At 36.1% G+C, this 15,892-nt stretch overlaps 1 protein-coding gene across 14 annotated transcripts in view; it reads right to left on the bottom strand.

Annotated features, from left to right (window-relative positions):
- CACNB2 (calcium voltage-gated channel auxiliary subunit beta 2) overlaps window positions 1–15,892 on the bottom strand; it is a 254,156-nt gene that overhangs the window by 20,455 nt on the left and 217,809 nt on the right. For 10 of the 14 annotated variants that reach the window (XM_064634822.1, XM_064634701.1, XM_064634710.1 and 7 more), the window contains 4 exons: window positions 15,294–15,427; window positions 11,782–11,862; window positions 11,447–11,505; window positions 8,354–8,463 (listed from right to left, as the gene is read on the bottom strand). In XM_064634822.1, coding sequence (XP_064490892.1) covers window positions 8,354–8,463; window positions 11,447–11,505; window positions 11,782–11,862; window positions 15,294–15,427 — 384 coding nt within the window. Of the gene's footprint in view, window positions 1–8,353; window positions 8,464–11,446; window positions 11,506–11,781; window positions 11,863–15,128; window positions 15,149–15,293; window positions 15,428–15,892 lie in introns of all 14 variants that reach the window. The other 4 variants (XM_064634719.1, XM_064634726.1, XM_064634813.1 and 1 more) reach the window with 1 other exon arrangement.

Genomic DNA, 15,892 nt, shown 5'->3' with positions numbered 1-15,892 from the left:
CACTCTGTTAAGGAGTAATTGGGATAGTAAAACTGGGCAAAGAAGTAGTCTAAAATTTATATTGCCCAGGGGACCAAGCAAGTCTCTCTGCCTAGTTTAGAAGGGATATCATCACATCAGGCTGGCACTAACTTGGGTATTTTTGTACCGTGCCTCATTACTCAGTGCAGTGCTACAGACTTTTACAGCTCTGGTACATACACAGGCACTAAGTAAGTGTTCCCTAGGTCTGTTGTTTTTTTACAGAACAAACATAAATAAAAATGTTCAACATTTCTCACAGACAGAGTATGGAACTACTCTATCACTGGCTATTCAACCCCTCCTGCTGATGGTGTGCCACTCGCAAAACATTTGCGTATTCACTGAGTGGGAGAGATACTGACTCTGCAGCCTGATGCTTAGAGTGGGAGGCAAAACACATGGATTCCAGTTCCTTCTCCAGGGAAAGTTTAATTATTATGCAAAGTGCGTACGACTCAGCAGGACCAACCAACAACCATCCTAAAGGTGATCATAGCCCTGTCACGGGGATGGAAATTATGAGTTCATACCAGAGAACAGGAGTGAACCCAGACTTCTTTGCATTCTGGTTAAACAACTCAGGCCCATAATCTTGGATAAAATGAGGATAGAGACACCAACTTTTAATCAGTTGGTGAGCCCAGGAGAAAGAAAAAAACCTGTATCCATTCAGCCTACAGTGTGAATAGTTTTAAGACATGCAGATTGTACTCTGCTTTTAAGCAAACAGCTAACTGGCTAAAAATATTGGTTTTTATATTGATATCTGTAACCTTAAAAATTATTCTAATACATTGCTATATTCCTTTGTCTCTAGCATGTTTTGTTTCAATATAATTACCAATTACACATATTTCTGTGAAGTATTATGATAAAATATAGGAACATGTTGCTGGGAGTTATCTCTAATTTACAGAAATTAAGATTTTTTCCACCCATATATCCTGGGATCATAGAATCATCTGGGTTGGAAAGGACCTCTGAGATCAAGTCTAACCCTTGATCCATTGAAAACACTCAGGAAATTTCATTAAAATACTTTGTCAATACTGTATCAAAAACTTATTTGCAAGTTATAATATTGGAAAGTTAGGACCAAACTTCTAATCCAGAACTACCTAAAGAATTCATTAAGGAAACTCTGACCTTATATGTTAAGAAAATCTTGGCTGGCCTGGCAGGATAAAAGAGCATTTTGGGACATGTGAGATTGATAAATTATAACTGGTTCAGGAACTTCATGCTACTCTTTCCCCGTTTGTGTAGAAGTGTAGCTACATCCTCATGAAAACCCCAAACCTCTTATCTGCTATATTAATTACAGCATTCTGGTTTAAGGCAGGTTTAGGTTTAACAGATTAAAATATCTGAAGATTTAATGCCTGGAAGTGAGAGTTATGGACATTTGTCCCAGCTACCTTGAAGATAAAATTAAAAAAGGAACAATCAGGATTTTCCACAACACACTGAACACCTTTTCTGTTTTCTTTAACTATATTAGATCCTGGAACACACTCTTGGTTAAATCCCAGTTTTGCATTCCTGTTTCCTGGCCTCTGGAAGTAAGGAGGGATTTTTATGAGGCCTAGCTAGCACTCTTTTAAGTTTATCTTTGATTTATAGTTGGGGAAGCATTTACTTCAAACAACTGTCATTAAATTACCAAACGTGGAGAAGACATAATAACATTTCATATATGGATATAATATATAGTGTGTATTCATACATATATTTAGAAACAAAACAAATAAATTGTTACCATAGTTTCAAGCATTCAACTGGCTTTTTACATAAATATCAAGAAAATAAAAATATGAGGCTGAAATTTGCACAGGTAATCCACTACTATTTCTTCAAGCATTTATATTTCATTTTCAGAAGACAAAACTTTGGAATATCAACCTAATGATGTAAATGGGAGCTCTATACGTTTTCTATAGACAACTTTCCAAAGGCTGGCACTCAATTGCACATGCAAACTGTATGTAATTGCACATGTAATGCCTGACAGGTTATTGCATGTGCACAGAGAAAGCAAATAAACAGATTCCCAGGCATGTGACTGCAATTGATTTAACACATACAGGATGACATATTTTACATCAACATTCATACATCTGTGTCAGAATATGCAGATTAGGTGTACATACCTTAGAAGTATACAGTAGAATACCTAATCTTTAGCGTTTACTTGTCAATGTCAACTCTATTTTTAGAATTACTTGAAAATAAATAAGGAAAACCAGCAAGGTTTTTTAAAAGAAAGACTTAGCAACACAGTACAGGATCAGCTTTTGTCTATCCGTGAGCCAGATGCAAGAAACACACAGTGGTTCTGTGAGGTACAATAAAGCACTGAACACAAAACAGCAGGAAAAGTAATTTGCAAGCTTGTATACATACCTAAAACATCTGGAAAAGGAGAGCATTAATGAAGCAAAGAATGGAAAAAGCCAAGACAATCAGGTTTTGTACGAAGCATACAGCATGAGGTAAGGTTATAACAAGTGTAACATACACAGAAAAAGGTTTGGGTTCTTTTGACAAAGAAATGCAGCAAAAGCACAAAGCTGGTTCAGCAGTTTCTGCAAATGGCATGTATCCATATAAAAATTTAACTAAGCCAACTGGGGCTGATTTTCAGGTGAATGAGATTTAACCATGTACTGTACCTTGTTGGAGAAAAAAATTCTGTTCAAAATGACAGATTTCTTCCAGGCTTTTAAAGAAATTAATCATTTGCCCTTTCCTTAAATTTAGTTCTAGCATCTCACATGTTAAACATGTATTGACAAGCAAACATTTCCCTTTATATACAAAACAATTTTTTACATAGGAGAGGAATAAGACTGTACTGTCCTCCTAAATCTTTACAAGTCAAACACTATTTTTTAAAAATTCTTGATAACATTAATTTTGTACTAGATATGCAGTGGTAGCATTGGTTTCCAATGATTCAAATCCCAAGTCTATTTTTAACTGATTCCATTACAAAAGCAAACTGTCAGTCGATAGGTGTATGTAGCATTAAGCTGATTGAGACTACCCTATAATCCTGTATATCCAGTTCCTCGTGGCTATTCCTACTCCTGGTTATCACATTGTTTGTCTCTGCCTCTTTGAAATTAATTCTGGGTTATCTATTAAATCAGTTCCAAATAATAGTGCTCACTTCACTGTTTTCTGTGCTATCTACAATTATGAACAATATACACAATATCACAGATCTACAGTTCTCAAAAAGAGGTTTATTTATTTCTCAGAAAAAAAGTATTTGGTATTAATATATCAAGCACATTACCTTTGTAACATATTAAGTAATTGTCAGAACACTTATTAAAATAATACTTAAAACCCAACAATATATTTTCAAAAGTCTAAGAAATAGCCTTCTCTGCTGCAGTTAAACTGCTGGTCACAAATGTGAGCATAAGTGAGGGATAAATCAGTGGCCTGGCTGTCTAGCTGCGTGAGGTACCACTTCACAAAGGTGAGTGAGTAAAGGAATAGTTGAATCCCATTGAATCCAAAAGGAGGGAGGGATTTGGATTAACATAAAGCAGTTCTGGGGAGCTGTATTTGCTATAATAAACAGCCACTGAAAAGAAGCCATTGAGTAATTTAATATCTCTTCATTGTCAAATATGTGTTTCAGATCTCATTTAGAACACATGGTTCTAATCTTTCTCTGAAAAGAGAATGAATAAACTATTTATGGGCTACTTTATGGAACTTACTGTGGTGGTACTTCATTGACGCAATAAAACAATTTTTCACTTTGAAACATCCTGGTTAGGTGAGAAGCTGGAATTATTCATATTTTCCAGAGAGAAAATTGAATTACAAAGAATAATCAGAGGTTATGAATAATTTTGGGGGATTCCATTTCAGAAATGGAAATCCTGATTTCTGGGGATTCTTTCTTCCAAAATCGAACATAACCTTGAAGCTTCTTTTAGAAGTCAGTACTAAGACTCAGGACATTCCTGATGCTGCTCCTGTCAGTACAGGATATCAGGACTGATCTGAGAGGAGGGAAGAGTTCTTTGAGCTAGGCTTGGAATGACAAGAATACCTCCGAAGTTAAATGTCAGCAAAGAGAAGAGCCTAAAATAAGAGGATTTCTGGGGAATGAGAAGTCACAAGGCTGGTATTTCACAAGGTGCCCAACAGAAGCTCCAGTAGTCCATAGGACTACCTGGTTTCCATCTTCCTTTTCCAACTCAATGTATTACCATGCAACATGCTGATTTTAATGGCACACCTTATTGTTGACAGGTTCAATGCTTGAATCTCCGTTTCAGCTACAATACTTAGTACTTCTAAAAAACATGCTTGAAGCATGCAGAAAACATGAGGGAAAAATAGCCATCTTTATAAAGTCTGTAAATAACTAGTCCAATACTACCCAGCATTTCCGTATCAGAAGCAGCAAAAGCCACTATTGCACAGGGCTCTTCAGTTAATTCAGTAAAAAGGGAGTCTCCTTTTGCACCCTTCAGCACTGCACCTCATCTCTGACTTGGTAAGCCACGTGGACAGCCAGTGACAGGATGGGAGTCAGCGCGGAGGAACCCAGCAGGAAGGGAAGGAGGAGGATGCTCCTTCCCTCTGTGCCTCCATCCTCTGCTGGCACCCACCCTGGCTTGAGGCAGTCACCCCGGTACATGGCACACTCTGCACTGCCTTGGTGAGCTTTAAAGGCTGTCATCTCTGGCACTAAGCCTTCAGTGGTGTCAAGGGGCTACTCGTTTGCCCTGGGTGAGTGTGCCCTCTGCTGGGATTCAGAAGAGAGGCCCATGGCACACTGTGCTGCAGGGCTGTAGCTTGCAGGCCATCAGATACAGCAGATCCCCTCCCACTGGGGTCATCCCATTTTTCAACAGAGAATTAACACCTGATGAACCACAGAGACAAACCAGTGCTCAGTACGCTTAAGACTGAAATTTAAATCCCTTTCCAAAACAGGAACATAAACTGAAAATGTCTTGTTGTGTTTTTAGAGAGTTTCATTCGCATTCCTGATGTTTCTTGCCCCATACACTGTCAAAGTTAATATGGGGAAATAAGGGAAATAGCAATATACTGAACAATTCCAATTCCCCACATTAGTTTGCATATGTTTTCAAGAAAACTAAGGCAGAGGATTGGTGGAAAAGTAGTGTGCAAACACTTAAACAAAGACTGAATCACAGCATACATAAACCTAAAGCTACTAAGAAGCTACACAGTTAGCCTTCTTACTATCACTTCCTAACCTTTATTTTTCACAACTTGAATTTGTAAATTATTAAAAGAGTAATTTTCTTTTAATAGGATTTAATAGGATTTTTTGTTGGCTTACAGTAAATTCGTCACACAAACTGAAGAAAAAAAAATCCACTATATGGTGTGAAATTGCCACTCACCTCTTCTACTTCAGCCAACTAAACGCTCAAAGAAGAGGTATATTGTTGTCTTCCTTGTGAACCACTGCTAGGAGAGGCCACCCACCATCAGATTACAAAGACATTTTCTGAGTCTGCCTCTTATTTCTACCTTGAGGTACATTTCAGGTAAGGAAGGAAACAGGCTGTTACACTTCTTGTCCTTTTTTAATTTTGCCTTGTGCAATGGTTTTCCCACTGTCTTACAAAAGCAGTTACCTTTTCTGACTCCAGCTTATTTTATTTTATCTCAGTTTTCCTTCCAACACACTGCTGCCACATAATTTCTCTTCCTGACTTCCTTCCTGGCTGGTTTTTGGTTTTTTTTGTCCTTCCGTGGTTTACACCACGCCTTGAACAACTATCCCAACTCCTTCTCCATAACTCCAACCTTTTCCATAATGGATTTTCACTACTTGCCTTCCTCCCTGAGCCTGGTCAGCCACCTCTTCCTCCAGGTAAATATCTTCAAAGAAAATGTCTTTTTATTCCATATTCCATGCTGCACAGCAAAGTAGGGATTGCAACTTGAAAGATGAGCATCTTTCCACTTTAGTTCTGCTTGGCTGACCTGATTCAGTCTGCTGGGAGCAGGTTCTGCTCAGCATCATTGCTGGACCCTGCCCAAGAAAGGCTGAGTCTTTAGGCAATTCAGATGCAAAGCTTGGCATGTGTTAATGGCAGCTTCTAACAGTTTGGTAGTTTTCTTGTTATTTTCATTAAAAATGCCCACAAATATGTAACTGAAATTTTATTCAATTCACTAGCAAACTTCAAAACCCTGCTAGTTTACTGGAACTACAGAAGTATTACAGCTTCTGAAAAAAAAAGGTTTTGAGAATATTTTAGCATAGGTAAAATTAATTTTTGCCCTAACTCCATGGTTAAAATGACTCAGTTGCTCTATCTAATATTTCCCAAGATACTTCAGAATTACTTTGTAAATCAGTTAATTTTTAGAACAATTATAAGCAACTGAAGACCTGATATGTAGCAGGAAATCTTAATTAATAATAACAGGCCTGTTACAAAAACTAGAAAGACATATCTATCTATACACATATTTACATGTATACATAATTCCTGTCATCTTTGAGTCTCTCCAACTGAAGTTCTGTCAGAACTTCCATTTTAAATACCTCTATCTAAAAAAGTACCTTGACACAAAGAAAAGATGTTGATGCTCTCAAGGGTAAGGTTCAACATGAGATGAAGGTGTACAAGATTGGGCAGCATTTAATTTTTATAGAATTTTTTTTCCTGTATACATTTTTGTGAGAGCTGTTTTACATATGTGAGAATATTTTAGCATGAGGAATAGATGATATGCTTTTTACTGCTGCATATATTTGTGCAATATTGCAAAATTGCACACACTTTGATGATCAGGTTGGGAACTCAATCATCATGATTCTGTTCATTCCATGACTGGGTGACCTCCATCCTTATTACCAATTTTCAGTTCTATTCAAAACAAGTGACACTTCATATTTTCAGTAGATTATTAAATAGACTTTGGTTACAAGACTGAAATTCACATAAAAGAATATTTTTGTGTGTAAAGATATTAATTATGTTGTTACAGTACATTGCATTTTCCTATTTGAAAACACTTAAAATAAGACACTCCTGGAAGTTATCAGACTACTTGCAAGCAAAAATTCAGACTCCACATAGCTGAGAGCAAAGGTTTTAAGAAGTAAATTTTCAAGAAAGGGAGGTAAAACTTTTTAAGGTAGAGAAGCTTTTTCTAAGAAGGACAACTATATTAGGCAAGCGTTAAATATTCAGTCACGGCACAGGTGGAGTCAGAAATTTTTTTGTAACAAAACTGATAAAGAATCCACTTAATAGGATGAACGAAATTCCTTTCCTGTTCCACAAAATTTACAAGTTTTCAAGATACAATGCTGTGTTTGGGGGAAACCAAGCTCTCTTGAAGGGTACTAAGAGGAACCTGCAGCAATGTAAAGGCAGAAGGATGACTGGAGCATTCACCTGTGATCTAGCAAGTTCCTCCTTTTTTTTTATTTGACTGCGGAATTGAACAGGACTTTTTAGGGGACTTGTGTCCCATATCTCAGCTGGGTGCCCTAACACAAGTATATAGACTCCTAGCAGAACTCATCTTATACTCCTAGAACAGTTTAAGTTGGAAGGAACCTTAAAGATAGATCATCTAGCTCCAACCTCACTGCATGGGCAGAGAACCTTCCACTATACCTTCTAGCTAGCTCCAGGTTTCTCTACACAGGAAATGCACTAGTGGTAGCAGCAGAGTCCTGGATATAAAATAAATGTTTAATTATTTATACAACTGGACAAGCTTCACTACAAAATGACTCATGTAAGATGACAGACGTGTATGCTGTGAACCTAGCTATACAGTTTTTAAGAAACATTTAAAAAATATTTTAAAAACACTTTTTCATCCTTCTTTTTTTGTACCAACCTCAGGATTAGTTTAAACTGATACAAAATTCATAAAATGTGTGGCTCGATAACTTTTTTCAGGCCTCATATCAGTAGCTGTCATTACCAATAATCTTATCAAAGATAATGCACAATATAAATAACATCCATATAATTCCAAGTATTTGAAAACTGTTACTTTTTTTGAACTGGAAGAACATGTCTTCAGATTTTATATGGATGGTTACTTCTCCCCATCAAGGCAAACAGCAAAACATTGAAACTGAGCATAAGCAGGATAAACAAAAATCAGGACTTTATGAAGTTTGCATGGTAGTGATTTTAAAATGATTTCTAGTGGCAGGATTTCTGGATGATGGGAATTGTGATTTTCTCACAGCAGAGAGAAGGCTATTTTTAGCTTACACATATGAATTGAGAGTCGTATACTTTACAGGCAATTTGCAGATAGCATCATTACAGGTACTTACCTAAGCTTGATCTGGTGTTGGATCGCTCTATTATCGCGTGCTTACTGGGATTGTTTAACACTGAGCGTTTGGCAAGCGAGATGTCTGCTGTGACTCGTGTAATTGATATACTGCAACAATAAAGACAGTAAGATAGTACACAATGTTACTTATCTTTCAGGGGTATGGGGAGAATTCTCATTTAACACTAGAAGATGGCTAAGACCATAGGAAAATTACTTCTTCTCAGAAGAACAGTATGCTTCCCATAATGGGAACAGAGAAAAAACTTTGTCTAACTAATACTGCTACAAGAACTATTGATAAGACATCATCCTTCTGTACAGTCCTGAAATGCAGTATGACCACTGCCTGCAAAGCTACACATGCCTGGGGAGAGGGGAAGCAGGAGAAGGTCAGAGATGTGCTGCAGAAGATGGGACTTCCCTGGAGTGCCTGGGTCCGACGAGTCCGTGCAAAGTCTGACTTTGCACAACTATGCCCAGTATGAAAAGGCTGGTTTCTCTTTTCCCCAATTTCTTGAATGGTACTGAATGACAACCTGGCATATTTTAGCCATACATATAAGACATATAGGGATTAAATGGTAAAGGTAAGTCTTAGCAGGGAAACTAATACATCAATACAATCTATTTATTTATTTGAATTTTATTGTTCAGTTTACTAGCATGTGTTTTTTAACAGAGTGTAAGAGTTACCTATGATTTTCCAGAAAGATCCAGCAATATGCTGGCCACCTAAAAATGGGAACTGTAACACAGAGAAACATGTACTTGAAAACTGGCACGCTCAGTTTTGTGTTTATGAGGAAAGATGGGCCAAGAAAGAAGTGGTTACTTTCAGTTTGCTACGTAACCTTCTGCATATTCTTCATCCTAGGAAAACAATTACTTTGGTTTGTTTCGCATTACAGGGTCAAAATACACTCTTAAGTTCCCTTTCAAATTCTGGTCTAATGAGTTTCAGAGGTCACATTTTTCCAGTGCTGAAAGTTAAATCAGACTGATGATATTCCCTTGTTCTTCCGTGTAGGATTTTACTTGCAATTGAAAAGGAGGAAATGGATTTGCTAAGAACAGGGAGGGCTCCTCTCTAGCAAGCACTGTCAGATGCTGTTTGTTCATACGAAATGTAATCCAACAGGTCATTTCCCAGTGAGCTTAACATGTGTATACACTTATCTAAAACCCTAAAAAATGTAACAAAGCCAGAAGTTAATATGGAAAAGCAGAATTATTTGGACAATACAGATTAGTAATGTAATTTTGGAAATTTAAACATGATTTAACTTAAACTAAAAACGTAACCAAAGATTGTGATTTCTGGTACAGCTCCTCACAGATAATGCCATTTGTCTTAAAAATAAATCAAACTCATATTGGGGTAGTCATCAGTTATATTTATTTGTTAATGGATATACACTAGAAACTTCTACAACTTTTTGGGTTTTTGGTTTGATTTTGATTTTTTTCCTGCCAGTCTTCCTTCCTACATGTAATAGAAATTTTTTGTCCTTTTTAAATGCAATTATGGTATATTGAACCAAGCCAGATTTATCAGTCTATTTTTCTATCTATGAAAAAATGGTATTTTTCATTTTAATGTCTTTCTAAGGTCATTTTAATGTCTTTTGAGACACGTCTCACCAGAATGACCAAGTCTGCTCTCAAAACAAAGGATATGTATGTTCATATTGCGAAACAATTGCAATGAGAGCAGGAACAGCAGTGTGGCAGCTGAAAGCAGTAGTATGAATCTAAGAACCTCCTGTACAAATTTGTTCAGGACCTTGATTACCAATTCAGATTGCTAATAAAGTTTGGGATGATTCAAATCTGCTATTGTATTCAGAGTATTTGTGGATTCATCCTGCCTCAATTAGATCTACAACTGAAAATCAGAAATTCTCTAAAATACCTAAAGACATAAAAACACAGTATTTTTTTTTTGCTTGCAACAGCCACTGTTTTGTTAACTTCCAGTCCTGAAGGTATGCATTTAAGGTTTGATGACCCTGAATAATATAAAGAGGGATTTATAAGTGGTTAGGTATCAACATCATTATTCTGACTGAGAAAATCCAACAGCTTAAACAACAATGATCTGCATTTTAAAGAGCTGAAGCTATTGACAAAAAACCTCAAGCTCCCTCTTCAAAGTTTTGACTGGACAGATAGAATAGTGTTACTGATCTGTCCACTTCCAAACTAAATAGAAAGTTACAGATATTATAACACTTTCCTGTTCTTTCAATTTTCCCCCCACAATGCCAACCTATTAGCACATATTAATCTGTAGCTTGATCCAGTCACAAAAAACATGTGGGGAATGCACCTGATGTCTCTGGTCCATGATGTTTGAGCTACAGATCACGCTACTGCTTTTAGAGGCAGATTATAATTTGACATCTGTACTACAGTAATGTCCAAGGGCTCAAACACAAATCTGAGTGGACCTTGCCTAGTCTGCTGCCACAGTGCTCAGATCAGAACCCAGCAAGTGCAGCTCGTCTGATACCAAGGGTGACCATATTTCAGCAAAGTGGGGGACTGCCTTACCCCTGCACCCCAGTCCTTCTGAAACTTCCCACTACAGAGCCCAGAAGTACTGTCAAACCAAGATCCTATCTTGAGGGATCAAATTTGGATTTGACAATCCCATATATTAGATAGTCAAAATCTCATAACACTCTTTCCAAGTTCGATGCCAAGTAAAGAATTAGAGCTGAGGAGAAATGGTGGCTCTTGTCATTTTGCTCAGAACCTGAGAAGCACTGATGAGGTATCACTTGAAAAATACTTAAAATAACTTTTTAATTTGTAGACAAATATCTAGCAATTTGGAGTGTGAATGTTGCAGTCATCAAGAAGGAGACATCCTTTTTTCCACTAAAATATACGCCCCTGAACACTTCCACCTGCCACACAACCTCTGCATGTTCTGCCAAGGAAACTTTCAATACAAACTAGAGTCCACTTATCAAGGAATTATCCATCATTCTTGATTTTCTACAATGTCATAAAATGTCTTAAAATCCTGGTAGTACCTAAACAGAACCTGAACTGAAGTATATTTGCATTGCCAAGTACTTACCGCCCTTCGAATCTATGTTTTAAAAAATCAAATAATGCTTTTTGCATCATATCTGTTACCTAGAAGCAAACAAACAAAAAATTAATAATCATATAGGAAATTCATAATACTTGATGCTAATAATATTATATAATAAAACTGTCAGTAAATCATATCTGAACAACAGGATTGGAATGCAATTTATTCTTCATCTCAATTCTGACATGAAGTAAAATACAAATAAGCAACTATTTACTAGGAGTAAAAAATGTCTAGATATTTGCCTATGATATAAAAATCAAATACAAATGAAGCACAGTATTTTGGCAAATAAAACATTCTCAACAATCAATTACCTCATATCCCTTCAGAGAAGGCCCCACTAAAACTACTGGTCGCATAGAAGGCACTACATCATAAGGAGGGATGTGCTCTGTCTGCAAAACAGATAAAGTTTTCAGTGTCACAGTACCTAGAGAAAGTTTATACACTGTTTATAACATTAGGAACTATGAATTTCCAGCGATGTCACCAACACAGGAATCTCTTTTAATTAACTTTTCCCAAAAACTTGTAGCACAAGATAAGGACATAGAAGGTTCAGGGATTTGTTTTGAAAAAGTTTTTTTTTGGACTTTAGGTTTTCCCACTGTTTTCACATTTGCTCTGGATAGTTACAAAACTCTATTTCTGGGATATGCATATGTTCCTCTGCATAATTCTTAACTGGTAAATTGAAAAGGTTATTTCCAACAGCTAATGATTTGAAATGATTGACTCTAGAGATGTGACATCTGTTTCCCACAAAAATTTTATGTAGGAAAATGATGAAAGGGAAAAATAAAACAAAATGGGATGGAAAAAGCATAACACATCTCTTTTTTTAATGTTCAGATCTGCCCACTGCTTGACAAAACATTGTGACATCACTGCAAATTCCCATGGCAGCACTCATAATCTGACATCCACATTTGCATCCATGATTCAGTTGCAAAATGAAACCAAAATAATGACTGATTAAGTTAGTACTTCTAGAAAATTATCATAAACAGAGCTTGGGATAGCAATTCTTCCACTGTGGGAAGTTCCTGTCACTACCCAAGAATGGATTCTGTTAGTACAATATTTATCAAAGTACTTACTGATGTATCATGCACAATTTCTAAAAAGTATTTTAAAATACAAAGATAAAAAGATTACTTCCTTCCAAAGATTGCAAAGGTTTTATATTGTTATCATAATGCAATAGAAACAAATTAAACTGTTGGTTTGGTTTTTTTTTCTTTGTTAATAAATGGCTATTTCAACATGTATCAATCACCAAGAATGGGTCTTATCAGAAAAAGTTTTTTGTTCATATGGGAAGTTTTGGTTTATCTTCGGGAAAACATGATTGAAATCCAAATCCAGAAACATTTGAGTGATATGGAAAAAGGAATGCTGGATCTATTCTTCTAATGGTTACATAGTACAAATACATCAGTCAAGATAACAGAATACAGACACTGTTCATTGTTCTAGTACTCAATGTATCCCAAGGTGTTTCACAATAACATTAAAATAAGTATATACATTCCAAAACACAAACCCACAAAGACAGACATTAGTACAGTGACAGCACACGGTGCTACACAAGCAGCAGTCTAAAGCAGTCTAAAACATAGAAAATATTTTTGTGAATGTTCTTTAACATCATTTATTTTGGTTTTTGTTACCTGTAGTTTCACCAAATAATTAGTAACATAAGAATGAATACCAGTGCCCAAGGCATCATAAGCATGTGAAATGGATTTATTTTACACAGCACAGAAACTGACTCAACATATTTCAAAGCAAAACCCTGCAATTAAGGTGTGCCAGTATCAAAATGCAATCCTCCACTGTTCTTGCTAATATTATTAATAATCTGGTAAGTGTATTAGAGACAGATTCAATGAAAAATTCTTTACAGATATGCAAGTGCTTATAGAATGAGTGTCCTGATGCAACAGATCTTTGTCTTAATGTGACTAACTCAACTGAAGGCATACATGCTAGAAGTTAATCAGCTATTTGACAGTTAGGGCAGGCATAGAAATTACCTTATTTGATGGAATATGAATTATTCTTAAAATCTATTCTGTCAAAATGGGCATATTTTTTTCTCTAATCTTTAAAGCTTGAAATAATAAAGCTCTCAGCAGAAAATTGAGTAAGAGTTATCTAATGGAAGCATTAAAGTTCTTTAATTTAGCATTAGCGAATCTAATGTCAGTGAGCTATACATTTTTCACTGCAGATTTAAGTTCAAATATTAACTGATACTGAAAACCAGCAGTTTTGACACTATGGCTCTTGCTCAGTGGTTTGACTATGTAGATTAATTTGAAATGCCCATCCAGTACTTAATGTAAGTGTCAGTATCACAAACCTCGTTATATCCAGTAATGATTCTGATATGGAAGAAAAGAGGCACCACAGAGTAGAAGAAAGAGATGTGACTAACCATCATCCAGGTCTAAGGTGGTTCATCTAGAAGATGAACCTTTGAAAGATGCTTATGCAGACAGCATCCAATACATGTCAACATGTATTATTCTTCCTTATCATTTTTATGTGGTTATAAATATGATTAAATAAGAAATTACTCAGAAACAAGAAACTGTTGTTGATTTCCACACTGGGCATAACACAACCTACTGAAGCCAATGGTCATGACTTTGGAAATGAGAAGGATTCAATATTATTTAAAAGAGTTCAAGAAAAAAAGAGAGACAGAAACAAAGTTCTATTTACTAAACATGAAAGCATCCACGGCAGGGATAACAATGTCACTTGGCACTATTTATAGGCACTATAACAGTCTGTTATTACCTGTAGATTTAAGTAAATGGTTAAAAACAAGTGAATAAGAGCTATGAAGTTTAAAGGTTCTAAAACAAAAAAAGTAGAAATATGGTATTTCACTGCATAGTTTGCCTGCTACCTAATGTCTTGCCAACTTATTCCAGCAAAGATCCTAGAAATGTATTGCAGCTTGTTGTAACACAATGCCAATTGCATAATTCTTTAGTTATCTGGGTTATCTATGGAGAGACATTGGCTCTTCTGGAAACGACCAGTGCCATTTCCAATAGCTGAGATACTAAAAAGGTCTGACTGATGGGTGACAAGAACATTTGGCAGATAATTTATACATGACAACAGGAAAAACTCAAAGTAAACTGTCAAAACAAGTCTGAGGTTTTCCACTGGTCTTGTGCACCTGCAGATTTTGCACTTAGTGAACTGGAAGCTTAAATATGGACTAAACTAAAAATACAACAATTTTGATTATTCATTTTCTAAGTACAAACTGAGTATCTGATAGACTCCAATAATGATTTCAATAGACTGAGAAATAAAAAAAAATATAATTGAGAAAGATACAGAAAGAATAAACAGGCACTAGAGAGGTGAATTATATGGATTTTCTAGAAATAATTTTCTCAAACTTTCAGAAGGCCTTTCAAATGTGTTCTATTATTCCATCAAAAAGGATAAGTACTGTAGCAGAGTTTCACAGATACACTGAACTCTTGCCTGTTTTCTTGTACTGAATCCACTAACAGCTCAATACATCTCTTCCTCCTTAATTCTAGAATAGCTGCATTGTTAATCTGGAGTAACAATGCTAATGATGCCAGTGGCAGGATAAACACAGGCAATGTCAATATAAACTTACCGATTTCTGCTTCTGCTTAGCTACAGCAGCATGGAAAAGAAACAAAGAACAACAAAGCATGCATGTTATTGGCTTGTCAAAGGACGCAGACAGTTAACAGGACTAGAAATGTGACGCAGTGCAGGTGAGCAGGTGGACAGATGGGAGCTTGGAAGTCGGTGTTACCTTCTTAAAGAAGGGCATTCTTTTCTCTTTGGAGTGGGGTGATGTTACACTGTTTGCACTGGGTTTGGGGGAGCGATGGTTTGCTGGAATATCATTTTCTTCTGCATCTAAGCCAGTGGCATCTATGTCTATAGCTACATACAGACAAACAATTCAGAATTATCAGATGACAGGGAAAGTAAAGATAGGTTAAAAAAGGAAATTACGGGTAAAGAGAAATAAAACTGTCCAGAGTAATAAATAAATAAAAACTAAAAATCAACCATGAGAACAAAACACAATAAAACAAAGGGAATAATTTAAAGGTGCAGGACATTAGGATTAGAAGACAGAAAGTGATCTGTAACAGCTATTGTAACATTTACAAAATAGACCAATGGCCAAGTTTGTTCTTCTTACACCAGTGTAAATCCAAAGTAGTTCACTGGAATAGATAAGACTTTCACCAGTGTAAACAACAGAACTTGGTCAAAACATTTGGATTGTTTTATAGCAATGAACCCTAGTTCAAAATGGGCATCATCAACTGAAATTTGAAATGTCACTAGCATGTCTATAGGAAATGAAGAAACAGCAGAAAAATCACTTTTGAAGACAAA

This window comes from Pseudopipra pipra, chromosome 1, assembly GCF_036250125.1.
Source record: "Pseudopipra pipra isolate bDixPip1 chromosome 1, bDixPip1.hap1, whole genome shotgun sequence".
Lineage (NCBI taxonomy): Eukaryota > Metazoa > Chordata > Aves > Passeriformes > Pipridae > Pseudopipra > Pseudopipra pipra.
This window is presented reverse-complemented; position numbering and strand designations above follow the sequence as displayed.